The sequence below is a fragment of the Drosophila melanogaster genome, chromosome 3R, assembly GCF_000001215.4.
Source record: "Drosophila melanogaster chromosome 3R".
Lineage (NCBI taxonomy): Eukaryota > Metazoa > Arthropoda > Insecta > Diptera > Drosophilidae > Drosophila > Drosophila melanogaster.
This window is the reverse complement of record NT_033777.3, coordinates 7050983-7074663: the sequence shown is the minus strand read 5'-3', so window position 1 is coordinate 7074663 and position 23681 is coordinate 7050983. Positions and strand designations below refer to the sequence as shown.

The window sequence follows — 23681 nt, the reverse complement described above, 5'->3', positions numbered from 1 at the left end:
TAAATCTAAATCATAGACGTTCATTACTATATCATCTCGGTTGTTGATCAGTACAAGATTATTTATGCTGAATTATGCTTTGACTTCTAGTTTTTATATTTTTATTTAAACGCCCTGTAGCTGAGTAACGGGTATGTTGTAATCGATATTTTTCTTGAATATCAGATTCAAGACATTAGCCTCGTGTTCAACCAGTGCATTGACTGAAACCAGTGAAACCACCTTGTGAGCAGTAAGGTCACACTTGAGTTTTGTTGACGTTTCATTTTAGGTTTTTTCAGATTGCATCTAAGCAGTCTAATATCTTTATCTTTACTATCGCAGCGAATCATAACAAGATGGGTAGTGACTGGGACGAGATCAAGCGCTTGGCCGCCGACTTTCAGAAGGCGCAGCTCACGTCTACGCTGCAGAAGTAAGGCGAAGCTCTCCTATTTTACTGCTTTACGTTTTCACATTTGTTACATTACCAATTTCGTAGGCTCTCGGAGCGAAACTGCGTGGAGATCGTCACGCTGCTGCTGGAGAAGCAGATGCTGGAGGTGGTGTTCACCAACGATGGCAAGGAGTACATCACGCCGGATCATCTGGAGCGCGAGATCCAGGACGAGTTGTACGTGAACGGAGGTCGTGCCAACTTGGTGGAGGTCAGCAAAACCCTAAATGTGGATTTATCACGAATCGAGCTGCTTGCCGAACGAATATCTGCGGAGAATCAAAGCGTACACCTGGTACTGGGACAGCTAATCGACGAGGACTACATCAGTCATATTGCGCAGGAGATCAACGAGAAGCTGGTTCAGCGAGGAGAGGTTTCCATTTCGGAATTGGCTTCCCAGTTCGATCTGCCGTCGGACTTCCTGCAACACGACGTGGTCGAAAAGCATCTAGGTAAGATTATTAAGGGTCGCCAGGATGCCTCAAATCCGCGGGTGTTCTTCACTCAGGCCTACATCCAACGTTGCAAAGCGAAGATTCGGGGAGCCCTGGCCGCCATTACCAGGCCCATAAATGTGGCTGTGATTCTTCAGAAGATCGGTGTGCAGGAGAAGATCTTCTACTCGTTGCTGGACGAAATCGCGCCAGCTGGCCAGGTTACCTCCAAGCAGGCCAACTCCCAATACGTGCCGCACATCTATGCCAAGACGCAGGCTGACTGGGTGAACTCGTTCTACAAGCAGAACAGCTTCCTTGAGTATGATGCCATTCAAAAGCTGGGAATTTCGGATGCCAAGTCCTACATTCGCAAGCAGTTCCCCAACGAAGAGTTTCTCTACCTCAAGCGTGTGGCCCTTGGCGCTCGACTGGTGGAGCTCACGGTGGTCACGGCGCTAAATGAGTGCAGTGCCACCAAGCAGTACCTGGATCTGACCACCATACTTCCATCGAATCTGTCCGAGGAGGATATCGAGGAGGTTTTCAGCACCATCATGGCCCAAAAGCATAGCAATCCCAGCAACTTTGTTTATCTTGATGGCATTGGTACGTACTTGAGTTACTCTTTTTTAATTTCATTACAACGAATATGTTACTTTTAGTATTTTCGCAACCATACCTCGCGCAATTGGTTCAGCCGTGTCAAGCGTTGGCAGAGTCTCAGGCCAAGGCGGCCATCGATGGCGGCGTATACCAGCAGTACATTGTGGAGAAGACGCTAGCGCAAAAGGGAAACGTGTCGACCCAAGAGCTAGAGGACGAAGGCAAGGTGGACAAGCGCGACGAGCGGCGAAAGAAGGCGTCCTCTGGCAAAGCAGGAGGAGGAGCCCAAGGGCGTGAGACCAAGACCAAGTCCACGAAGAAGCATCAACGCGGAAAGGCGGCAGCTCAGTTCGACAGTGATGATGAGGACGATGCACAGCAAGGCTCTCGAGGTGGCGGTGGAGCAAGCAAAAAGGCAGTTAAGCCATTGGAGCTAGTCAAGACAGCGGACATCGTCAAACTGATTACTGCGAGTCTGGAAGAGGAGGGACTGGAGCATTTGTCGAAATCCATTGCTTCCCTCTATACAAAGTACGTATTATAAAAAAAATATGAATCGAAACAAGAAGCGTGGTGCTAATATCAATTTTGCTTAACCTTTTTATAACAGCCAATTTAATCAGACGGCCCTGGCACGTGCTCAGGAGTTGTTCGAGGCTACACCGCAGACAAATCGTCGCCAGACACACGCTGCTATCCAGGATCGCATCAATACGCTTTTGATAGACATAAGGCTCTATGAGAAGGGCTTAAAGCTTTTTCCGCAGGACACGCAAACCCAGTTGGTTAAATACTTGCTAAAGTCATTGGGAAATGAGATTTGCAACGAACTTTCGCTATACGTGGCCAGCGAGTGCAATCTGACTGTGAAAAATACCAACCTGAATGTGGACCAGCGCAATAAGTTGGCTCAGGAGTGCGAGGCCCAATACCGTGCCGCGTTGCTTGAGCAAAACAAAGCCCTGAATAAGAGCATTGACGACTTTGAACTGGCGACCGAAACGGTGCTGAAGACCTGCAGCATGATCATCAAGAAGGTGGACAAGAAAAAGGATCGCCTGCTCATCGCAGACCACAAAAAGAAGCTGCAGAAGCAGCTACTAGAGTGCAACGAGCCGGCACTGCTGCTGCACCTGGCTGCACTGATCTTGTTCACCACGATCACTGGTAGCATTTTGCACGCGTCCGGAAAATTCGTTTCTGCCATACTGCAGCATATTCGCGGCTCACTAAACGAGGACCAGAATGCTCTGTTGCTTCGGTATCACGGTGAGTTTTTGCAACCATAATTTGCGTTTTACCTAATTCTTACATACATTTCAGATTTGGTCCTGCAAGTTCTGCAGGCCATTCCCGATAGCAATGAGTCAAAACTGGCCAACGAACATTTGCAGACAATGCAGAATCAAGTGGTGGAGCTAGCTCAAAACTTTTCACGTGCATCGATTTCTAAGGCTGATTGATGATGCTCCTATATTCCAATCTTTCTTCCCATGTCATTAAATTGCGTCTATGTAAATTGGTTCTGGTCTGCAATAGATTTTGCATTTGTTAAATTTTCATAGTTTATAAATTGTTTTTATTACTGCTATGCATGAAGTTACAAAACGATGAGCCTTAAACAGAGTTCCTAGCTTTATCACTTTCGAAGGTTTGGGTTGTTGGAAAAACGATTTAAAATTGATTAGTTTGGAAGGGCTGTTCTCCATTTAGTTTGTTAAGCTCAAGCTTGAATTAAATAAATCTCTTACGAAGCTACTTATATACAATATTTTCTAACAGACCGATATAAGTTGTGCATTTCTTTATAACGAGTATTTGATTGTTAGGATTGATGTGAGCGATGTTTGTCCCTACACTTTATAAACTATGTAGTCTTTGAAGTATTTGCTTGGCTTTATCGCTGGATTGCCTGCAAAAAGGGAAATGATTGCTTTTAACTCTCAAAAGTGAGTTTCATTACTTACATAAAGATTGGATTGCTTGCATCACAGTTCTCTAATGTTTGTTTAATATATCCTATAAAAAGTTCCATGTTCTTGAGGGTCTCGCTGTTCGGTAACAACCAGACTGTAGGCAGGGTATTTACAATGATGTAAGCTTTGTTTATGGCATCGTTTGGCGTGCAGACTCGCATAGCTAATAACAGGTAACGATTCAGAAGGGCTCCAATCGCCAGCTCACGCAGTAGCTTATCAGCCAGGATGCCCTGCCAGCTTAGGAAATTTCGAAACAGCTTTAGACCACTGCAAAACTGCCTCTGAAAGAATGAGGTCTTCGCCTCTTGCACTCTAAAGTTCAAACAAAAAGCGGTAATTAAGACCATGATGGCCAATCTTTTGCAAGAATAATATACTTACTGCTTTGGAAAAATGGGTATAAATACATCATTTTCTAGGGCTAACCGCATGCGTTCCATGATGGATTCAAACAGTTTGTTAAGCTGCTTATTTGTGCCGCTCAAGGGAAACTCGCGACCTAATCGATTGATGAACCCAACCAATCTCAGGGTCTGTGTGGTAGATAATGGATCCCAGCATTCTGTGACCAGAGCTAAAAAACATTCATTTATTACCCCGCTTCGCGTTTTTTTTTAATGTGTAAAACTCACCAGTCACCTTGGGCAGCACAATCTTTTCGATGAGCGCCGGCACCAGATTGATATCCGGATCGATTTTCAGCTGCTCCACGGTTTCATCTGCCTGGGAGGCATAAAGCATGCAGGCCTGATACCAACGCATATTTTCTATATCCGCATACACGTCCAGCAGTGGCGACCAAAGAACAAGTTCGTGTCGCACCAGCGGAGCCAAGACTTTTGGAAGGCACAGGCTAACAAATGCGTCCTGGTATGACGACATGTCAGTTTTACGCCAGGCAAAAAACTTCATTAGTATTAGCTCGATCTTGCTAAAGTCGTCGGTAACGTCTTCAAGGGCGTCCACCGACTGTGATTCTATCTGCGCCATCGTAGTCACACTCAGTTCCTGCTGTTGATCGGCAATTTCATCGTCGCTTGACATGCCATCCAGGTGGGACGAGAGCAGATCATTGCGCTCGCGCTCGCATCGGCGACGTGTCCTCCGACCCTCCCGTTCCGCTGCGCGGCGAACTTGTTCTTCATAATCAGGTGTTCGGCGGGAGGCAGCTGTTATAGGTTCTAAAAGCAGAAGATTGAACATATTAATATAGTTTAATAATCGAATTATTTTCCCTAAGACAAGACTAAAAACAAAATTCTCATACTTGCTGATTCGGCGATTTCTTTGGCCTGATCACGTACATCCTGCCTCCGTCTGTTTACCAAATAACGTTGATTTTTGCCATACTGTTGCAGTGCACGCTTCTCAAGATCGTATATTACTGGCGCTTTTTCCGAGAGGCAATCGACAAGGTCATTCACATAGCACTTTATTTCTTGGTAAAACTTGTACTTTGCGGCCGCTGTCGGTGCATTCTGCTGGCACTCTAACTGCTGGAGCTTTAATGCCTTTAGTTCTGTACTAATCCTGGCCATACTAGCGCTGTGATCAGCCGACCGCTCTTTAAGCTCGCTAAGACGCGATTGAATGGCAGCTAGGATTTCCTGAGGAGTTCGCAATGCTGTAGCCTTGGCCTTTTCCTTCTTGGTTTTGACGGATGATCGAACTGCTGCGGCTAAGTTGGTGCGCTCAAGGGCATTTTTAGCATAGGCCTGCTCCAGCAGAGTGGACGTGGACTGTGCCGCTGTTGAATCTCCGTCGTCCATGCCGGTTCCGATGCCCGACGGGGCAGGCTTGATCATAAAACGGGAGAGCACTGTTTCATGCTGAGAATGGACCAACTGGGCTGCCGTAACACCCTTGCGGATCTGCTGGTTTTCCCACTCGTTCATCTCGCGATCTGAATCTCCGTCGGTGGCTGCAGAGGAGTGAGCAAAGGTTAACAATAGTCTAAAAACTTCACCTGTAATTAGCCTGGCTCTGGTCACAAATCGGACTTGGTCCCTCTACATACAATCATTTTCGACAGCATAAAATTGCTCGCGCCGCTCTTCACGCTCTTTGCGTCCCGTAATATCGTTCATGTCCATGCGTTCTTCATCATCCGACTGATCACCCTCAACATCTTCGCAGGGCAGACGGTTGCTTAGCTTGGCCGGCTCCTTGGGCTCCTCAATAGGTATATAGTCGCCTGCACCTGGAATATAACACAAAGAGTAAGCCATCGCTAGTGTGGCAACGTGTCGAATCTTACCCTGTTCTCTAGCCCTTTGCCGACGTTTTCGGGCAGCGTGTATCATTGCTGCATCCGGAATGGAACCACTTTCGAGCATCTGTTTCAAATGTTCTGGCTTGGAGAAACGGTGACGCGTTTTGTCATGGCCACCATCCTCGGATTGCTGGTCTTCTTCATCGCTCATATCCTCCCGTCCAGCGCAAAGGGCAGCTCTACCGTTCAGAATTGCCTCGGGAGTCTCAGATTTCTTTACCACTAGCTGGGGACAAGATAAGTAAGTTTTATATTATTGTGGATTCCTAAAGGACTTCGATTAGGGTGAAGCATTGGTATTCATGCTGCTTTTGTGGAAGGGAAGACATGCGACTATCAATGGTGGGAAAATTACTATTTATGTGACTACGTTAGCAATGGCTTTGATTTTTGGTAATTCAAAAAATATATCTTTGAATGTTACATAATATTTAAATAGTTTTCTTCTGGTAAGGTCAAGTTGTATGCGTCAATTTATTATCAAAGAAAGAATGAGTTAGAATGTTCTGTGATAAATTTTCTAATTCGTGGTCATAGTTACAGTAGTAGTACTTAAAGATCGCATTATAATTGGAAATTTTATGTTGAGTGATAGTTGGATCGCAGATCCTAGACACTTCCCATCACTGACCAGTTAAAACGCCAAGCAAATCAACGTCTAAGCTACTAATATTTTAAAATTGGCACTTCAGACCAGAAAAACCAACTAATTTAATAACACATTTAAACTCATTCAGCCTAATCTTTGCTGCTAATTGTTCTACGATAATTCAATGTAATTTCTGATGTTGAAATTTCGTTAAACGGTATTATTGTAGAAGAAATTGAATAATAATAACCTTACCACAAAGTCGTCTGTGCGTATTTCGGTTTGGATCATATGATTATCACTTTTTTTACTTTTACTCTGATCGCTGGCACTTTTATATCTGCCAGCATTGGCAGGATTCGAGTTGGAATTCGGGGGACCCGATGATGGGCCACCGGACGACTCTAAATGCTGTGTACTACCATTTTCGCCCCCGGGATGTCCGCTGTTTTCCGCCCGTTCCTCGCGCTTCTTCTTGCGGCGTTCCTTGTCCAGCATGCGCATCACTTTCTTGCTATGCGACGACTTTCGCACCTGGAACACCTCGCCGTCATCCTCTGCAAAAGAATTGGGGATTTTGGCTCCATACTCTTTTTATATTCCGGTATCACTCACCATCATCTGCGAAGCTGAGCAGCGCCTTTGGCTTGCTGTTGTCCTCCTGCGGCTTTATGGCCTTCCGGCTCTTCTCTTTCTCCCTCTTGCCCGAAATTATGGGAGGCGGTGGCGCCTCCATTTCGGCGTCCGGATCCAAGGATGCGCCGTCCTCCTCTTCGTCAGCGTTGCTGGAGAACACGCGTCGCTGAATTTTCTTCGGTTTGCGAAAAAGCGACATTTTCCACGATGTTGTTGTTACTCTGCGATTTGTTTAATCAATGAAAAATCGGAAGAAAAGCGAATTTTCGCAAGATCTCTTCTTCTTGCTGTCGTATTGTAATAGAGATGAAAATCTTTCGATGTCGTTCTCGTGCTCACGTGAGTCACGAGCAGGGCTGGAACGTTAATTCTCGGTCCTCGGTCTAGCACTTACAAAACTTTTCTGTATTGAAAATATGAATAGCTTTACAAATTTTGAAACTATTGTAACAATTAAATAAAAATGTGATAAATACATTAATTTGTATACCCAGGGCAGCTACACATAAAACTGGTCTTATTAAAATATCGGCAAGAGCTTAGATGACTTTTCATCCCTAGATACCGACAACGGCCATCTCTAATCTCTGAATTCGGCGACCGCAGGGCGTTTCAAAACAGACCGAAAAGTCGTTAACTTATTGGTGCCTTGAGTCACAGAATCTCTAACATGGGCCTTAAAGGTTGTGAATTGCAATTGGACAACCCGTGGAACACCTACTACGCCGGTCAGACGGTCAACGGCCAGGTGAAGTTTACGTTCGACTCGCCCAAAAAAGTCCGAGGTAAGTGCGAATCCAAGTCCCAATTGTGGGCAGCGCTGGAGAATGCTAATTAAAACCCCAGCTGCTTACTATTACTCATAGGAGTGACGACACCTGTGTAAGAGTCAATGATTAATTGGAAATTTAGTAAATAAATATACATAGCACTTTCGTCTTCAATGTGCAGGATGTTCACTGGCTGTCGTTGGTAGTTTCCTTGCTAACTTCTTAAAATCCTGACGCAAAAAGCCGGCGCACCACCCACAAATGTCGGTTGCTCTTTCGGTGCCTAAACGACCTTGTTTTCAGAAAGCTGGCGGTTGTTAAACCCTCCAAAGAAATGCACTTTCTCCTCTTTTCAGTTGGGCGATAACAACTATAAATAGCTCCAAGTGTGAATGAATACAAAAGAAAGTAAATAAATATGTAGTACATTTGACGGGGGCATGTAACCTATGTGGCAAACATTCCACCATAATCAAATTTTGAGGTCACCAAACACGGGAGACAGATGCTGCCTGGTAGCGATGATGTCATCCGTTGAGTATGCCTTAGAAAGCTTTTCATATTATTTATAGCTAAAATTAAAGCGCCACAGTGACGTCGTCGATTGTCATTCCGTAAATACAGCCACTTGTTTCTCGTAGGTATTATCATTCGGTTCCTGGGAGAAGCCAACACCGAGTGGTCAGAGGAGAAGAGCGTAACCACCAGCGAGGGCAAGACCGAGAACGAGGTCACCCAACTGAAGGGGCATGAGGAGTACTTTAAGATCCAGTACTATCTGCTGGGCGGCAAAAACAGTAAGTACAAAAAACAGACCGGGAATTCACTCCCCGGTTGCCAGACCTTAGTTTATCTGAAAAGAATTGGAGGATTTAATTATTGAAAGTGTCTATTATTAAGCATAAATTTTTGTATTCTATGGTGTAAGAATTGGCCAAGAAGATTTTTGTTTAAAATTAAATTTGTCCTTATATGAATCGAATAAATGGGATTGCACTTCCTCGCTCTATATAAAATAATAACTAAATCTTGTAATTACTATACACCTTATAGCATTAATAACTTCTCCTTTTGAAACTACAATAATTTAATGTTTTTATTTAGCTTTATTAAATAATATACCTTGACAGACCCTTCCTCTGCGCGTAAGAATTGAAAACATAATAAGCTATAAGTGACCTTTTTAAAATGCTAAAAGTTAAATGTATGATTTTGCAGGCTCTGAGACGGAACTACCGCCTGGCACTCACACTTATCCATTCACCTGTGCTCTGCCGCCTAATCTACCCTCATCCTTTGAGGGCGAATTTGGCCATGTGCGCTATACCATCAAGGTGACGCTTGATCGTCCGTGGAAATTCGATCAGGACATGAAGATGGCGTTCACAGTAATAGCGCCCGTTGATCTAAATCTCAATCCTCGAGTCAAGGAGCCATTCAAGCTCGAGCTAGAAAAGTCATTCTGCTGTTTTTGCTGTCGCTCAGGACCGCTGGCTGTCATCACGAACATCCCGCAAACAGGATTCGTTTCGGGGCAGGTGCTGCCCATCACCTGCGAGGTGGACAACACCAGCAACGTAAATCTTACGGCAGTGAAGTTTGAACTGCGTAAGCTGGTCACCTTCCACACAAACCAGCCACGGAGCGAGAAGCGCGAGTCCAAGGTGATCATAGCCAACTTAAGTGTTGGCCCAGTCAATGGCGGCGAGTCTCGCACGTTTACGCAACAAATGGAGATTCCGGCGCTGCCACCGACCAACCTCCTCAACTGCGGGATTATCGCTTTGGACTACGACCTGCATGTGGAGTGCGAGGTGAGCGGTCCGCACCGCAATCTCACTGGCAAGGTGCCAATCACCTTGGGCACTATTCCATTGGCTGGCGTACGGCCACCTACTCAATTTACGGATGCTCCGTCGGCGGTTCAGTCCGAGGATCCATCGCTGGCGCCCACACAGCCAGTGAGCCCGGCGAGCCCTCCTGGCGGCGATGGCGTGGGTGGTGCTCTAGGCTGGAACGTGGCTGACAGTACTGGTGGTGGTTCACTGTATCCTAATATACGTGAGTATTAAAATTATGGAGTTTTGTGGATTTTCTTTTAAATTATAAAAGCTTCTTAGTAGGGTTATATATCTTTATTTATTAAAATATTCTATTTTCATTTTGCAGCGCCACCGCAGTTTGTGGAGACACAGTACCGGGCACCAACGATCGCCGGTAGGGACGACTCCGAGCATACGCAGATGATCGGCGACGGAGCCTTCGCACCTCGGTATCCGACTTTCCAGTTTAATAATGCCACAGCACCGCCAGCTAGCCAGTGATTGAATCTCTAAGCTAGACCCACAATGATATTCTTAAACTTTGATGTCGAACTATTTTCTTCTGGCTGTCTCTGTTTCTGGAGGGTTAGCTTTCGCAATTTTTATCGGCTTTGCATTTATGAAATATTAGCTTTCCGTCCAAATAGAAAGCATAAACAGGTGCAGTCAAAATAAAAAAGGTCTACCTATACAAAGTTTTTGAAATGCTTAACTTCTGTTTATAATTAAATAGCTTTCGGACAGTAAATACAAAGAATTGGGTCTTTATTATTTTGACTGCATCTGTGTTTAATTTAATAATCGTATAAATACGCACAATTGTCAATTCCGATTTAAACTGCTCAAATTTAATTTTTTCTGTTTTTTTTTAAGCCAGCAATAGTGCCTAAAACTGATGTACGACTATAATCGTAATAAAACACAAAAGATAATGAAGGTTTGATACATGGGCATAGCCAAATCCTGGGAGCCAAAAATGTGTTGAGCCTTGAGGAACTTGTTTTATACGGAGCATTGGGAGATTTAAGAACTTGGAATGATGGTGCTATCGTTCCATATTTACTTCTTCTTTTTCTTGCAGTATTCATTCAGTTCCCTGGCCTTTCTTGCTTTCTTCTCACACTTGCACTGTTCCTTCAGAGCTATTTTTTTGCATTTGGCCTTGAGGATCTTCATCTTCTTTTTCCTTTGTCTAAGCTTCTTTTCGGCTATTTTTTTGCATATCTGAAAAAGTCCTTCGGGATTGGCTTTCGGCTTCGGTGGTGAGGGTGGTGCGGCTTTAGATGGTGGAGGGGATGGATTAGCAGCTTTTGGTGGTTGGGCAGGAGGCGGAGATGGCGTTTTAGCGATCTCCTTCTTCACCTCCTTCTTTACCTCCTGTTTGATGTTCTCTTTGACATCCGTTTTAGCTACTGGAGCAGATTTGCTAGCATTCTTCTTAACTTGGGCTGCTTCCTTGAACTTGTATTTAGCGCATACATCAACTTCTTTTGGTTTTTGCTGTTTGTTGATTTTCTTGCACATTGCTTTTTTCGCTTTCTCTGCGCTTTCAGCCTTTTTTCTGTCCTGCTCAGCTTCTCGCAAGGCTTTGAGTCGGTCCGCCTCCAGCTTAGCGGCCTTTTCGCATTCCGCCTTCTCCTTGTTGGCCTTATCCTTTTTCGCCTGCTTGCGGCACTTTTGAATCGCCGCCATTTTCTTACACTGCTCTTTCATTTGCTTGGCCCGGGCTTTTGCGGCTAGGCCCCTAAGTTTTATCTGCTTTGCCTTCGCCTTCTTTCTCGCTTCCTTGGCCATCTTTGCGCACTGTCTCTTTAATTCGCAAAGATCTTCTTCAGGCCCTTTTTTGGCTTCCTCTTCGGCCCTTCTCCTGGCCTCCTCTTCTTCGCGTTTCCTTTCTTCTTCGGCTCTCTTTCGGGCTTCTTCAGCCAATCGGGCGCACTCTTGCCTTTCTTTTTCTTCTCGACACGCTCGTTTGATGGCTTCTATTTTCGCCTGCTTTTCGCAATTCATTTGATCGGCCATTTTCTGGATGGCCTTGTTTAGCTTTTCCAACTCTTCCTCCTCGTCGGGGCATTTCTTCTTACATTCTTCTTCCTGTTCACAATCTCCTCTTTCTTTTTTGACGCACTTCATGCATTGCTCTATTTCCTTCTTTTTCTGACATTTTTTCACCTTGGCCATTTTTTTACACTTTTTCATTGCGACCTTTTCCCTGCACTTGTTTAACTTTTTCTGAGCCTTAAACTTCTTGCACCTCTTTTTAAGCTTTTCCATGTCATCATCTCCATCATCGCCTTTCTTTCCACCACCCTTGCCACACTTCTGCTTCTTCTTACCCCCACTCGACCCTTTGCTGCACTTTTCTTTCCCAAACCCCTCGGCGGAACTGGCGGTTTCACAGAAAATTTCTCGCTTGAAGGACATCTCACCATCCAACAAATCCTTTCTCAAGATCCTCTGGTTCAGCCGCTTCTCCAGGTCTTCCAGGAACGCACTTCTCAACGGCTGATCGAGTCGATGGCTAAGTGTATCACAAGTACCTGAAGACAAAAGACGAGAATCATACATTTTTTTTGCAGAAGCATGAGTAAGTTTAGAAAACCGGCCTTCCTGGCAAATCAACACGCTCTGCAGCTCTTTCGGCGTTCTCCCATAGTCCTGTTTTGATTTCTGCACAAGATTCAGATCCTTCATGCATTTCACTATGTGATACATCCGGAGACACCTGCTACAATTGCAGACACGGAAACAGGCATCAGGGTAGTGGCTCAACGCCAGCGAGGCTCTTTTCAACATGTTTTTTATGCTTTGGTTCCAAAATTTAACAGATAATTTTAAGAACAAATCGGGTTAAAATGCAAAAACTAAGAGGATTTCGACCCGATCTGCGCCATTATGTTCCGAAAACTGGGAAGTAAATGGGCCTGTATTTGACGTAATTATCACAGTAAGTGTGTGAAATAGTGAAGTAGACTATTATTAAAATAATAATATTCTTATGCGGAGTCGATATACTGAATTTTTTTTATTAGGACGGCTAAGACAAATCATGACGGCATATACTGAAAATCCAGGTTTTTTATTGTTAAGCTACTCATTCTCAAGAAAGTCTTATTTGGCATAAGGTTGCATTTGACTATACGATATATACGGTATATATTCCGGGATAATATATAGAATTTTCGAACACTTTACGAACTGAAAAGCCAGATGGGAAAAGTTTTTATTAACCACAAATCAATCAAACATGTTAAAGAATTCCATATTTTTGATTTTTTGATGAGTCCGCGCTAGTTTTGATCGGTCCATTTACTTCTTTTTCCCCTTTTTGGCCTTTTTCCTGCACATCTCTTTTTCGGCCATTTTTTTGCATTTTTCCTTCGCCGCAAGGTTTTTGCATATTTTTATCATTTTCTTAAACTTCTTCTTCTCGGCCAGCTTTTTGCATTGCTCCCTCTCCGCAACCTCCTTGCACTTTTTCTTCCAATTTACAGCCTTCTTTTTGCATGGATCCTCTTTTTTGCAAGGATCTTTCTTTTTGCAGGGGTCAACTTTCTTGGGTTTTTTAGCGCAAGGATCTTTGGGGCAACAGCTTTTTTTCTCGCAAGGATCTTCTTCTTCACAAGGCTTCTCTTCTTCGCAAGTATCTTTTTTCTTGCACTTATCCTTCTTGAGCAACTTCTTGCACTTCTTTTTCAGCTTATCCTTTTCACATTTTTCTCTTGCTGCCAGCTCTCGGCACTTTTTCTTTATTTTTTCCTTGTCCATCTTTTCTTTTTGGGCTAGTTCCTTGCAGATCTTCGTAACATCGCCATCATTAGCCTGCATGGTGATTTCTTTGACAAGCTTCTGGCATTCCTTTAGCATCTTTTCAAGATCTTCACGCTTTTCTTCCTTTAACGAAAGGTTTGATTCCTTCCTCCGGTCTTGGTGTTTCTCCAGATCTTCCCGGAATTTTCGGTGCATGGGATTGGGGAGCCCATAATATTCGTTCTTGATCACATGAATCACTCCAATGGAGCCGTCTCCAAATTTCTTATGCTTTTGACTAGGCTGGCTTTCGGGCTTGAGAATTTCTAGTACGAACAAGTATAAGTTATCTATTTAAGAGGTCACCGTTTGAGCTCTTACCTTTTTTTCTTAAATGTTCATGTGCATTTAGATGGTAGGACCTTTTAACAGAAGTCTGAAGGCACCGATAAACTAACGCAGGTCTCTTTAGCATTATAACGGTAAATTTAGAATTTTTCTTGTGGAAAATGAATTTTTAACGAAAAGCTAAGCAAAGGAAATAACCAAACTTCACAATTTTTGAACACTACCCAAACATGTTGACGTTTTCGTCTAAGAAAACTTGTGGAAGTGCTAAAAATTATCTAATGTGATTTCTTAAGCTACACATTAGGCGAAGTTCAGAAGGAACTGAATGATTCCTACTGACCAATGAATAATAATAGAATTAAACTTTAAAAGGAATATGTGATTTCAGATCCGTTTCAACGGTAATCACACTTCACTAATTTCTAATTACATATTTAAGCCGCAAATACTTCCAAACTTTACGTTTATAAAAGCAATGTTCTTTTTTTTTAAATCATATTTATTTATATGATATATAAATCTATATATATATATATAGATAGATTCCTTAACAAACATGACCGTCTGACTATCAGTCTGTCCGTATGAACGACGAAATCTTGCCACGGACTCATTACTCGAAAGCTGGGGGTTACATGCTCATTAACTGTTTTCCCCCTTGTTATTTTTTTAAATAAATAAAATCTAATTTTTCGGTAAAATGCCGTATTGTATATTATGAAAAAACCATATTTTAGATAAAGCCGCGTTGAACAGAGCTGAATGAATTAAACCAGGTACGTATGTATTTCATTGAATAATCCGCGAAAGCTTCACTTTTTCTTGCATTTGTCTTTTTTAGCCATTTTCTTGCATTTTTCCTTCTGAGCCATTTTTTTGCACTTTTTCTGCAACTTTTTCATTTTTTCTTTTTTGGCCAGTTTTTTGCACTTTTCCTTTTCGGCCAATTTTTTGCACTTCTTTTTTAGGTCCCCACCCTTTTTTTTGCACGGATCTTTCTTTTTGCAAGGATCTTTCTTTTTGCAGGGATCTTTCTTTTTGCAAGGATCTTTCTTTTTGCAAGGATCTTTCTTTTTGCAGGGATCTTTCTTTTTGCAAGGATCTTTCTTTTTGCAAGGGTCTTTCTTCGCGCACTTCGTCTTCTTCTCCAATTCCTTGCATTTCTTTTTCAGTTCTATCTGCTTGCACTTTTCTTTTTCAGCCAGTTCCTTGCAGGCTTTTTTGATGTCGCCACCTTTAGCAGCCATGATGATTTCTAGAGCTAGCCTCCGGCATTCATTTTTCATGTTTTCAAGTTCATCCTGATTCCCTTCCTTAAACCACTTGATCCTAACAGTCTGTTGCTGCTCCAGGTCTTGCAAGAACTTTCGTTGCATTGGACTGACGAGTGCAGAACGAATGTGTTGCGGATCGTGAATAGAGACATCGACAAATTTTGCTTGCCCCTGATTGGGAAGGTCATCGGTTGTGAAGTAGTATTAACAGTAACAAGTGGTAACCAGGCATATGAGTTCACTGCATACCTTCCTTAAAGTTCTCAAGGACATTGATGTGGTGAGGCCGTATAAAAGTGGGCTGAAAGCACCGACGTAAAATTAAAGCGGTTCTCTTAAACATTTCGAGAAAAATTTTTAAATTTTGTACCAAAAGTTTTACAAAGAATTTTGAAAAAACCACAGCTGGAGACTATTTGTCTGTGGAATCAGGATCTAAACTGAATCTGAGATCTAACCTGCCCCCAAAACTATACAAGTTTAACTGACATTATTATCTCAGATCATCAGATCAAAATCAATCTAATGAGAAATTTATCGTCTCCCACGAAACTCTTAGATCCAAAAGAACTTAATTGACTGCTAGAAATAAATAAAACGAATTGCAAAGCAAAACAAACTTCATTAAACCATATAGAAAATTATTTCTTACACTTAAAGAATTTTACTAGAATATTTAAAGGGTATATTTGTAGAAAAGTGGAAGAATGAAGCGTTTCTTATTATACTTTTAGGACCATAACCCAAGACGATCTGAAAATGTCCTTCCGTCCATCTGTCTGTCCGTATAAACGATGAGTTCCCGGGACTTCAGAGACGCCCACACTTGATTTCAGAAGCAAAAAATGCACATTTCTTCATCTCTGTTTTAGTTGTAAAGTTTAGTTTTAGTTCTGCATTAAATCAAAAATGCATTAATTTAGTGAAAAATGCAATCGTTTTTAGCAATAAATTTATATCAAGGCTTTTGATATAAGCAGGAACTAGACACAGAAACTTCCTATATGCAATTTAAGGAACACAATTAAACCCATCCTGAATATACATAAAGAAAATAAAGTTTTATTTTAATGCTGTGAAATTAAAATTTTATTGCGGATGAAAATCACTCGAAGGCCAAAACGTAGCTCCTTAAATATAAACTGTTTTAGGTTGAATAATGACATCAGATCGACCCCATATTGGGCATATGCGTCCAGGCATTATTTAATCCAGCCCGATATGCAGTTTCAGTCACATCAATGTCTTCGGTCTCGTGATGTCGATTATGTGGGAAGATTATTTATTTTTGTTTGAGGTGTTTGCCGCATCTGGAATTATAGAGAACTGTGTGCCCATCGGTTGGGTTAGAGCATTTAGTCTTGACCTACAAACAACCTAGGTTGCCTCTCCCAGAGTTTTATTTATATTTCTAAATGTGTTCATTTTGCTCGGTTGCGTTGTGTACTATCAAAGTTGAACCGACGCTGATTTGCGACACCTTATCAAAGCCCCGGGGTGGTATAAAATTTTAATTGACTCTGAATAATTCCCTCGTTTTTTGCGATGTCGTGTGAAATGGAGCTAATCTATATACTACAATTCGCTGGGCGTCAGTCACCTCGATATGACATTCAAAAAGGTCTCCGATAATAGTTCGCAGTATATTTCCGTTCTGTTTGCCCCCAAAATTTGGCCAAAGAGTGAGTTTTTTGAAATCTATCACTAACAAAAGTGTTTCATGTGTTTCAATTCTTTAACTTGACATTTGTATTGAAAAAGGTTCCCTTGCGACATTTAAATATTGTCGATACTATTCTGAGCTACAATAAAGCTAGAATATTTATGTGAAAAAACTACATCCATGTGCCCATTGGCTAGTATAATTCTACCCTTAATCTATAAGATATGGACTGACGTCAAGTGTTTTCGGTTCAGTGAACCCAATCTTACCGAGAGCTGACTTAAGAATCGCGATAGATGGTTAGAAAAGCATCGACTGTCGCAGTCATCATCGTCTTTTTCCTTCGCGAGCTTCTTCAACCGTTTCATCTTCTTGGCACACTCCTCGGAACCACCAAGGATCTTGATATTCCTGGTCTGCTGCTTTTCCCGGAGAAGCTCACGCGGCGACTTTTTGGGTGAAGAACATGCCGGCGAGCCTCCCTTTATCTCAGTGTCATCATTTTTTGCGAACAGATCTAACTCTTTCTTGGCTAGCATCCTATCCCGATTCTGGATCCCTGTGGCAATACCATAAGGTAAAACGTTCATTGAAAATGTGCTCATGTGACGTTGACCAGAAAAGGAAGACATTTGCCGTTTGCCCTCGCCGCTCTTTCCTCGGCCCAAGATCTTGTCAAAAAGGTGTTGGATGAGGCTCTTTTCAACTGGTGGTTTCACCGGCACAGCAGGGATCACTGGGATCTCACCCGTAGCCTTGTCCCGGAGCTTCAGGGCTAGCTCCCCATCATCCAACTGAGGCATTTCTTTCTTTGGCTGATTTACCTCGAGCGGAGGCTTTTCGTCCACCTTGATTCTGGTCTCATCCATTGAGGTGGGTGCCTTGACTTTGGCTTCCTCCTTCTTAGGCTTCACCTCAGGAGCCTCTAAGCTAGGACTGGATTCTTCGGCTTCTTCTTTTAGTTCCGTTTTACCCGTTTCCGACAGGGATGCTGAGGAAACCTCTGGGGACACTGGATCATAAAGATCGCTTGGTGTTAGCTCTGATGTAGTCTTAACTTTGCTGCTTGACTCGCCTTTTTTAAATCTTTGTGGCTTTTGTGTAGCGTCGTTTTTGATACCACTCTTATCGGCGGATTTCACAAAGGACGAAACCTTTTGTGCTAGATCAAAGCTTTTTAGTTCAACATGCTTTTCATCATTCTTGTCACTCTTTGCAGACTCGACCTTTTTGTTTAGCTTATCATTGGTTTCTTCTCGTATAGTGGAGTCCAAGTTACTGAGTTTGACGAAGTAGTCTTCGTTGGGCGTGTCCTTTTTTTTCTGATCCGTCTCGTCCTCTTCTCTGATGGCTGAGTCCAAGTGGCCAAGCTTGGTAAAGTGATCGTCAGATTTATTGGCAGAGCCAGTAGTATCAAGTTGGCCTTTTTCATTAATTCCGATATGTCCTTTTTTATCCGATGGCGATGAAAGCATTGCTAGAACTTCCTCTTGACTGCTTTTAGTTGCTGACGACAATTCTGGTAGTGTCCACCAAGCACCTGGATTATTATTAAATTTTTCAAGAGTCTCGAAGAGTTCGTTGACTTTGCCTTCCTCGCTTTTGTATTGCTCACCATCGTGGTCGTCTTTGAACATGGCCACTATTTCCTCTGTGGACTGGCTCTTAGGTTCGTTATGAGTAACTCCAATTGTTTTAGCGTTGTCTAAGCTAATAAATGGATTTGGTATTTTGCAATCGGCGGGCTTTAAACTGTTACTTGATGGGGGCTTATTTAAAATAAATTCTCTAGTCTTAGTTGCTTTAGTTTTGGAATCCAACTTGGTGTCCTTTTTACTCGACTGTAGTTCAGACGGCGGAATGGGATTAAAAATTTTCTTAAACTCAGTCGGAGCTTCATGCTTGGCCACAATTTTTAATGGCAACTCTAGTTGAGAGTTAACCTTAGAGGTCTTAGTTGAAGTTGAGTCCTGACCAGAAGGGAGGGAACTGGCATTTGGAGATGTCTTATCTTTGGGAACCCAAATATTTTCTTTTTTCACCAACGTTTCAATGAAATAGGGCTTTTCACTTTTATACTCTATAGGGGACGCACTTGCATTTATGCTTTTGCTTTCGGAGGTAGATGCAGCCTTCTTACTAACCGATTTAAAATGTTCCACCCATTTAAGGATTCTATCTTGATTTTCTTGATTCTCGTTGTGTGTGTCGATATTATTGAATCTCTTTTCATGTGATTTATCTAGCATCTTTCTAAATTCTTCACTTCTGTCGCTAAGTGCCTTTGAGTTGACTGTGATACCCGATATCTTACCTTCCGCAGGCATGTTAAAGCTGGAACTCTCACCTTTCGGAGTTTGTATATCTCTGGTTTCAGGATTGGAGCCTTGATTTAAGTCTTCAATACTTTGAGTAGATGTCTGAGAATTTTTCGTTCCCGTTTGAGTCTTTTGAAATGAACTTGATATAACTTTAAGATCGAGGCTAGCACTTGGTTCAGTCTTGGAAGCTACATTTAATTTGGCATTTTCCGGCTTTGAACTCAGAGATTGGGTGTTACTTTTCATTTCAGGCTTAAAACTGTCTTTGGCTGTTATTTTATCTTTTGATTCGTGAATGCTCGCAGAGGTTTTTTGAGGTGTCTCGTTAATAGACTTTGATAATCCCATCAAATTTTTTTCACCTGTCGAGTCACTAGATTTGAGCTCCGCTTTAATTAGAGGGCAGTCTTTCTGAATAGGGTCAACACCGAAATCAGACACAGAAGCTGCCAGCGCCTTTAGTTCGGATTCAATTGAACATAAGTTATTCAGCTTGATCTCATCTTTCGATTTAGTAAGGGACGAGTTGGTAGACTCAGATGGAACTGACTTTAAATCATTATCTGCATGGAAAGGGTTAATGACTTAACTACAGCATTTCATTCCAGACTTGCTTACCTTTGCTTTCTGTAGTCCCAACCGAAGACCCAAACTCAACCACCTTCCCTATCATGTCATCATTGGACCCTGAGGAACCAACGTTATCTGAGCTGCAGACAATGGTTTGCGGATTAGGAGGCTTAACTTCCGTAGGCGAAGGCTGGGAGCGGTTTGGCTGATCCTGGAGGGGCAGAATCTCTGGCCTGACCTCGTACGGCAACTCTGGTCTTCGCTCTCCAGGAACTTTGGGAGGTTCGGGGGGCGCTGCTGCCGTCTCCAATCCTAAAGTACTTTTTTCTGATTTCTTGTCTTCGCCCACTTCCTGGTTTAACCGACCTGGACCCTGCTTCCCAGCCGATTCCCCGGACTCTGAGGAACTGGTGTATCGACGTCGTCGGTATGAACAAACCCCAAGAGGGCGGTAGGAGGACCGCAGGAGCCCCAAGCAGTGAGTGGTTCGGCGACATGCCGCGATACCGCCAAAAACGATGCCGGTCATCTGGCTGCTAAAAGAAGGGGGTCGACTGGAAACTCAACAAATTTTGGGTTTCGAATAAAATATGTGTCGAAACTTAAGATTTTGACTAGTGCCTATTGATCGACACAGAGTAGTGTACTGGGTTCTCTATACTATATTTTTAACGACTTATACAAATGTTTAGAATTTGCGAGGATTGTTGGTGTCTCTGGGCTGGACGTGGATCATGACCTTGATGGCACCACCCAGTCCCTTTCGTGACGTTTCAAACGCCTTTGCCGTTTCCTTGATGTCGAAATGGTGGGTCACCAGACGCTTAACATTCACCTTTCCGGAGGCGACAAGGGCCAGGGCAGCGGCATAGCTAAAAGTATTCATGTTTAATCAAATGACATCTTTCGGGAAGTTCAAACTTACTCATTGCAGTAGCGGAAGACGCCGCGGATGTCCACTTCCCGGGCCAGGGCATTAATTAGGGGCAACTTGATCTCAGCTGCTCCCATGCCCACCACCACCACAATGCCACCGGAACGAGTGGCCTGAAAGGAGTCGGCGCTATAGCTCTTTATATCACGCAAAACCTTTGCGATTACTTACGAAGATGGCCAGTCGGGCACTGCTCTCTGCTCCACAGCAGTCGATGGACTTGTCCGGCTGACCGCCCATCGTTTTTTGGACGAGCACCGCCGTCTCCTCGGCGGTCTGATCCCGTTTCAGCAGGAGGGTGTGAGTTGCACCTAGCTCTTTAGCTACATCGAGGCGTTGCTGCACAAGATCCGTAATGAGGATCTCAGACGCACCCATGGCTTGAGCAGCCTGTGGGATAAAAGATATAAGATATATGGATTATCCTTTAGAAATATTCTTCGCTCTCAGCTGATAGTATTAGGAGCGCATTTGTAAGTTTTAAATATTGAATAAGAACTATGTTTATATGGAGAGATTTTAAAAATATGTTTCTGCGTTCCTTATTTCGTTTGTTAACCTTATTAACATAACATCCTAACCTAACATCCTTTTTTGACCTTAGATTTTTGTAGCCATTTATGAAATTGTAAACGATTAAGTAAAGCTAACATACCATTAAAGTGACCAGGCCAATGGGTCCTGCTCCCAGGATGAGAACTTTTGAGCCCAGGGTGACCTCCGCCCGCTTGCAGGCATGCACGCCCACAGACAGAGGCTCGAGCAGGGCGCCCTCCTCCATGGTGACGTGGTCGGGCAGCTTGAAGCAGAAGTCCGCCGCATGCTTGTAGTAGCGGGTGAGGTTGCCGTCGTAGGGGGGCGTGGCACAGAAGACCATTCCGGGGCACAGGTTGTATTTGCCCTGCTTGCAATGGTCGCACTTACGGCAGGGTACGCCCGGTTCGATGGCCACGCGGTCGCCGACCTTCAGTGTGGTCACCTTCTTGCCCAGCTTAGCCACCACGCCGGCGGACTCGTGGCCAATAATCATGGGCTTAGTGAGCACAAAGTCGCCAATGCGTCCGTGTGCAAGGTAGTGTACATCAGAGCCGCAAATGCCAACACTATCCATGGCCAGGAGAACCTCTAAAAAGCAAAAAACCAATACCATGAAATACGAAATAGGGAACTTTTGTATCTAACGAGTTTTACTACTGTTATAATTGAATAAATCTAGTTAGTTCTTGATAATGCTTAACTCAATCGCTTTGCGGCTATCAAACTGACAAAAATGCATAGCACTTAAAGATTTAATAATGTATATTTAACCTTGGGATATTTTGTTTGTAGCAGTAGGTCATCGACGTGATAAGAAATACTATGAAAAATGGGTTGAACTAAACAGTGTACGAGTGGAAGAAATATTGAAATAGGGAAAGTATAATGCTGTTGGATTATACCAAAAAGTATCCCAAGTCTAACTACTTTCAGTTTCATTTGGTTGATCTAATTTATGTTTATTTATTGCTTACCATCATCAGCAATCTCTGGAATAGGACGTTGCTCCTGTTAACCAAATAGACATGGTTAGCATTTATTCGATGCAAGTTCCTTTTGTCCTTACCAATCGCATGTCCTCAATGCCGTGCAGCACTGCTGTTAGATTATCCTTGGCCATTTCTATGTGTCAATTGAATTATTTGAGAGCTCTAATAACCACACGCTCGAATAGCCGATTCACAACTGATTCAAATATTTTAAACCTTACACTAGTGGACTTCTGAATTCGCGGTTATCAGTTATCAGCGTGACGTAGGACCAGCGATAGGAAAATAATAGGCACCACACCCACTATCGTTTGTGGTCAAATGTTATCAGCCTTATCACCACTTGAGTACAGCTGGATGTGTGTTTAAAAGGTGTGTTTGTTTGCATGTGCCTGTTTATATGTTAGAACGTTTAGATGAAGGGTGAAATTGAAGTTAGTACACTTGGAAGAAAAACAAAAATCGATCTCAAATCTAGCCAAGATCGTATCATGCCTAGCATACTCAGATCGAGATCGAACCATTCTCGAAGGACTTTGCTCTCATTTGTATCTCTCTGTCTCTCTCTTAATTTTCCAGCCTTTCCTTCCACAATCTAAAACCCGATACAGGATCCGTCTGAAAATATGAACATAAATATCGTTTTCGTCTCGAAATCAATAAGGTTTCTTCTCATGGGAACGACGAATGAGCACAACCGATCTCGCTTTTTTCGTTCTCAATTTTTCTGGGTGTATAATTTGCAAGCACACGTTATAAATATTGATAAATTCATGTCAATAATGTATTGGAGTTTCCCGGGCCACATTAAAATGGAGTGAGCTGTTGCTTCTGGTTAAGTTATGGCTTTATTACCAAGGTTGCAACGATGGCTATTGCAATGCATTTACCATGAAGTTATCATTCTGAGTACAATCTAGTTTTGGTTATTCAGGCAAAAAGCGTAAGCGTATATAAGATAGAAATACATAGGTCAGAGCTTCCATGTCCCTGTAGTGAAAATCAGATCACAACACCCCTACAACGTTGTATGTCCTTTCAAGTCATGTATGCTTTAAGTACAAATGGGGGGATGTCGTCAATGTGTCATTGCGGACATTTAACAGAACATCAAAAGTGGTTGCGCCATAAATAAGGAGACCCTAGCTTTGGCCCCACAACTAGTTCACAACCACCCCCGAGCAGGGTCTGCTGGTTCTTCTGGAACTGAACCATTTGTAATTTTTTGCTGGGGCAATAACAACGGCAAACAAATTTTAGTCCACTTCTGTTTTATGGCAAATTAATGGAGCGACATGCTGGCCCATGTTCGCAATGGAACTTCACTCCATGCACTCGAGCCTAGCAGGTGGCCCCAGTATCCGGCCACTCCCCATTTTCTCCTCCCTCCTTCTTCGTTCTTATCAACCTTTGACCCACACATGGCGAATAAACATGGTTTATGGCGCACTCTAAACGAGGATTCCAACAACTTCATGATTTTAAAGAATTGTTCACCATGCTTGCAAGATTGTAATACTAAGCTAAAATTAATCTTAATATAAGTTAAAACATTTTTGAACATTTAACGGACTAAAAAAAGTATGGATATATTTCCCGCTTTTTATAAAAGAGTTTTCATACCATAATTCTTAATATGAGCATATAACCGATTTGGAATTTGACATTACCCGAATGTAGGGTATTCAAGGTCTTTAGACCCGGGGCACTGCTGTTCTTTTCGTTTTAGTTGTTGCTGCTGCTG

The 23681-nt window shown here is 42.8% G+C and overlaps 8 protein-coding genes across 16 annotated transcripts, besides 2 other annotated features; 2 read left to right on the top strand and 6 right to left on the bottom strand.

Annotated features, from left to right (window-relative positions):
- Positions 1-211: 211 nt before the first annotated feature.
- Positions 212-3040, top strand: Ufl1 (UFM1 specific ligase 1). Of its 2 annotated transcripts, NM_001260028.2 has the most exons (6): positions 212-232; positions 325-415; positions 482-1482; positions 1539-2010; positions 2090-2748; positions 2803-3040. In NM_001260028.2, exons 2-6 carry the CDS (start codon positions 339-341, stop codon positions 2940-2942), a joined length of 2349 nt encoding a protein of 782 aa, NP_001246957.1. In that variant the 5' UTR covers positions 212-232; positions 325-338; the 3' UTR covers positions 2943-3040. The 2 variants fall into 2 exon arrangements, with proteins under 2 accessions (NP_001246957.1, NP_649690.1); NM_141433.3 differs by having other exon boundaries at positions 212-415.
- On the bottom strand, positions 3040-7263 carry CG1965 (uncharacterized protein). Of its 3 annotated transcripts, none has more exons than NM_001275396.1 (9): positions 6935-7263; positions 6570-6876; positions 5716-5956; positions 5476-5658; positions 4726-5379; positions 4091-4639; positions 3840-4032; positions 3447-3770; positions 3040-3391 (listed from the first exon to the last, which is right to left on the bottom strand). In NM_001275396.1, exons 1-3 carry the CDS (start codon positions 7152-7154, stop codon positions 5953-5955), a joined length of 531 nt encoding a protein of 176 aa, NP_001262325.1. In that variant the 5' UTR covers positions 7155-7263; the 3' UTR covers positions 3040-3391; positions 3447-3770; positions 3840-4032; positions 4091-4639; positions 4726-5379; positions 5476-5658; positions 5716-5952. The 3 variants fall into 3 exon arrangements, with proteins under 3 accessions (NP_001262325.1, NP_649689.1, NP_001246956.1); NM_141432.3 differs by having other exon boundaries at positions 6575-6876; NM_001260027.2 differs by having other exon boundaries at positions 4726-5658; positions 6575-6876.
- A 264-nt stretch (positions 7264-7527) lies between these two features.
- On the top strand, positions 7528-10478 carry CG1105 (uncharacterized protein). Its single transcript, NM_141431.2, has 4 exons — positions 7528-7740; positions 8367-8522; positions 8944-9786; positions 9895-10478. Exons 1-4 carry the CDS (start codon positions 7626-7628, stop codon positions 10047-10049), a joined length of 1269 nt encoding a protein of 422 aa, NP_649688.1. The 5' UTR covers positions 7528-7625; the 3' UTR covers positions 10050-10478.
- Positions 10294-12489, bottom strand: Mst84B (Male-specific transcript 84B). 3 transcript variants are annotated; one of them, NM_141430.4, is made up of 3 exons: positions 12155-12489; positions 11488-12088; positions 10294-11409 (listed from the first exon to the last, which is right to left on the bottom strand). In NM_141430.4, exons 1-3 carry the CDS (start codon positions 12342-12344, stop codon positions 10608-10610), a joined length of 1593 nt encoding a protein of 530 aa, NP_649687.2. In that variant the 5' UTR covers positions 12345-12489; the 3' UTR covers positions 10294-10607. The 3 variants fall into 3 exon arrangements, with proteins under 3 accessions (NP_649687.2, NP_001163534.1, NP_788591.1); NM_001170063.1 differs by having other exon boundaries at positions 10294-12088; NM_176414.3 differs by having other exon boundaries at positions 10294-12489.
- Positions 12490-12744: 255 nt separating this feature from the next.
- djl (don juan like) lies at positions 12745-13897 on the bottom strand. The gene is made up of 2 exons (NM_141429.3): positions 13680-13897; positions 12745-13624 (listed from the first exon to the last, which is right to left on the bottom strand). Exons 1-2 carry the CDS (start codon positions 13771-13773, stop codon positions 12858-12860), a joined length of 861 nt encoding a protein of 286 aa, NP_649686.2. The 5' UTR covers positions 13774-13897; the 3' UTR covers positions 12745-12857.
- A 35-nt stretch (positions 13898-13932) lies between these two features.
- Positions 13933-13999: a mobile genetic element.
- A 140-nt stretch (positions 14000-14139) lies between these two features.
- dj (don juan) lies at positions 14140-15349 on the bottom strand. 3 transcript variants are annotated; one of them, NM_169163.4, is given in 2 exon segments: positions 14140-15114; positions 15173-15349. In NM_169163.4, coding segments are annotated over 2 exon segments (747 nt in total). In that variant the 5' UTR covers positions 15267-15349; the 3' UTR covers positions 14140-14461.
- Positions 14219-14249: a mobile genetic element.
- A 643-nt stretch (positions 15350-15992) lies between the features above and the next one.
- CG1979 (uncharacterized protein) lies at positions 15993-20078 on the bottom strand. Its single transcript, NM_141428.2, has 3 exons — positions 19526-20078; positions 16856-19470; positions 15993-16249 (listed from the first exon to the last, which is right to left on the bottom strand). Exons 1-3 carry the CDS (start codon positions 20004-20006, stop codon positions 16202-16204), a joined length of 3144 nt encoding a protein of 1047 aa, NP_649685.1. The 5' UTR covers positions 20007-20078; the 3' UTR covers positions 15993-16201.
- A 44-nt stretch (positions 20079-20122) lies between these two features.
- Positions 20123-22329, bottom strand: Sodh1 (Sorbitol dehydrogenase 1). Of its 2 annotated transcripts, none has more exons than NM_058000.3 (6): positions 22015-22329; positions 21923-21956; positions 21067-21536; positions 20583-20801; positions 20403-20524; positions 20123-20349 (listed from the first exon to the last, which is right to left on the bottom strand). In NM_058000.3, the coding sequence occupies exons 1-6, from the start codon at positions 22066-22068 to the stop codon at positions 20166-20168; spliced, it is 1083 nt and encodes a 360-aa protein (NP_477348.1). In that variant the 5' UTR covers positions 22069-22329; the 3' UTR covers positions 20123-20165. The 2 variants fall into 2 exon arrangements, with proteins under 2 accessions (NP_477348.1, NP_001287203.1); NM_001300274.1 differs by having other exon boundaries at positions 22015-22137.
- Between the last annotated feature and the right edge of the window lie 1352 nt (positions 22330-23681).

What these genes read in the sequence shown, in the direction of transcription:
- dj (NM_057872.5), bottom strand. Translation starts at nt 15,196, where the DNA reads ATGTCCTTGAGAACTTTAAGGAAG. An exon ending in CCTTGAGAACTTTAAGGAAG is followed by an intron (nt 15,095 to 15,172) that starts GTATGCAGTGAA and finishes CTTCCCAATCAG; the next exon opens with GGGCAAGCAAAATTTGTCGA.
- CG1979 (NM_141428.2), bottom strand. Translation starts at nt 20,006, where the DNA reads ATGACCGGCATCGTTTTTGGCGGTATCGCGGCATGTCGCCGAACCACT. An exon ending in TGGGACTACAGAAAGCAAAG is followed by an intron (nt 19,471 to 19,525) that starts GTAAGCAAGTCT and finishes CTTTCCATGCAG; the next exon opens with ATAATGATTTAAAGTCAGTT. An exon ending in GATTCTTAAGTCAGCTCTCG is followed by an intron (nt 16,250 to 16,855) that starts GTAAGATTGGGT and finishes ATGGGCACACAG; the next exon opens with TTCTCTATAATTCCAGATGC.
- CG1965 (NM_141432.3), bottom strand. Translation starts at nt 7,154, where the DNA reads ATGTCGCTTTTTCGCAAACCGAAGAAAATTCAGCGACGCGTGTTCTCC. An exon ending in TACGCACAGACGACTTTGTG is followed by an intron (nt 5,957 to 6,574) that starts GTAAGGTTATTA and finishes TCTTGTCCCCAG; the next exon opens with CTAGTGGTAAAGAAATCTGA. An exon ending in ATACCCATTTTTCCAAAGCA is followed by an intron (nt 3,771 to 3,839) that starts GTAAGTATATTA and finishes TTTGAACTTTAG; the next exon opens with AGTGCAAGAGGCGAAGACCT.
- Mst84B (NM_176414.3), bottom strand. Translation starts at nt 12,344, where the DNA reads ATGTTGAAAAGAGCCTCGCTGGCGTTGAGCCACTACCCTGATGCCTGT.
- CG1105 (NM_141431.2), top strand. Translation starts at nt 7,626, where the DNA reads ATGGGCCTTAAAGGTTGTGAATTGCAATTGGACAACCCGTGGAACACC. An exon ending in CTCGCCCAAAAAAGTCCGAG is followed by an intron (nt 7,741 to 8,366) that starts GTAAGTGCGAAT and finishes TGTTTCTCGTAG; the next exon opens with GTATTATCATTCGGTTCCTG. An exon ending in TTCACTGTATCCTAATATAC is followed by an intron (nt 9,787 to 9,894) that starts GTGAGTATTAAA and finishes TTCATTTTGCAG; the next exon opens with CGCCACCGCAGTTTGTGGAG.
- djl (NM_141429.3), bottom strand. Translation starts at nt 13,773, where the DNA reads ATGCTAAAGAGACCTGCGTTAGTTTATCGGTGCCTTCAGACTTCTGTT. An exon ending in TGAACATTTAAGAAAAAAAG is followed by an intron (nt 13,625 to 13,679) that starts GTAAGAGCTCAA and finishes TGTTCGTACTAG; the next exon opens with AAATTCTCAAGCCCGAAAGC.
- Ufl1 (NM_001260028.2), top strand. Translation starts at nt 339, where the DNA reads ATGGGTAGTGACTGGGACGAGATCAAGCGCTTGGCCGCCGACTTTCAG. An exon ending in ATTGCTTCCCTCTATACAAA is followed by an intron (nt 2,011 to 2,089) that starts GTACGTATTATA and finishes TTTTTATAACAG; the next exon opens with CCAATTTAATCAGACGGCCC. An exon ending in TCTGTTGCTTCGGTATCACG is followed by an intron (nt 2,749 to 2,802) that starts GTGAGTTTTTGC and finishes CATACATTTCAG; the next exon opens with ATTTGGTCCTGCAAGTTCTG.
- Sodh1 (NM_058000.3), bottom strand. Translation starts at nt 22,068, where the DNA reads ATGGCCAAGGATAATCTAACAGCAGTGCTGCACGGCATTGAGGACATG. An exon ending in GCATTGAGGACATGCGATTG is followed by an intron (nt 21,957 to 22,014) that starts GTAAGGACAAAA and finishes TTTGGTTAACAG; the next exon opens with GAGCAACGTCCTATTCCAGA. An exon ending in GTGCCCGACTGGCCATCTTC is followed by an intron (nt 20,525 to 20,582) that starts GTAAGTAATCGC and finishes GACTCCTTTCAG; the next exon opens with GCCACTCGTTCCGGTGGCAT.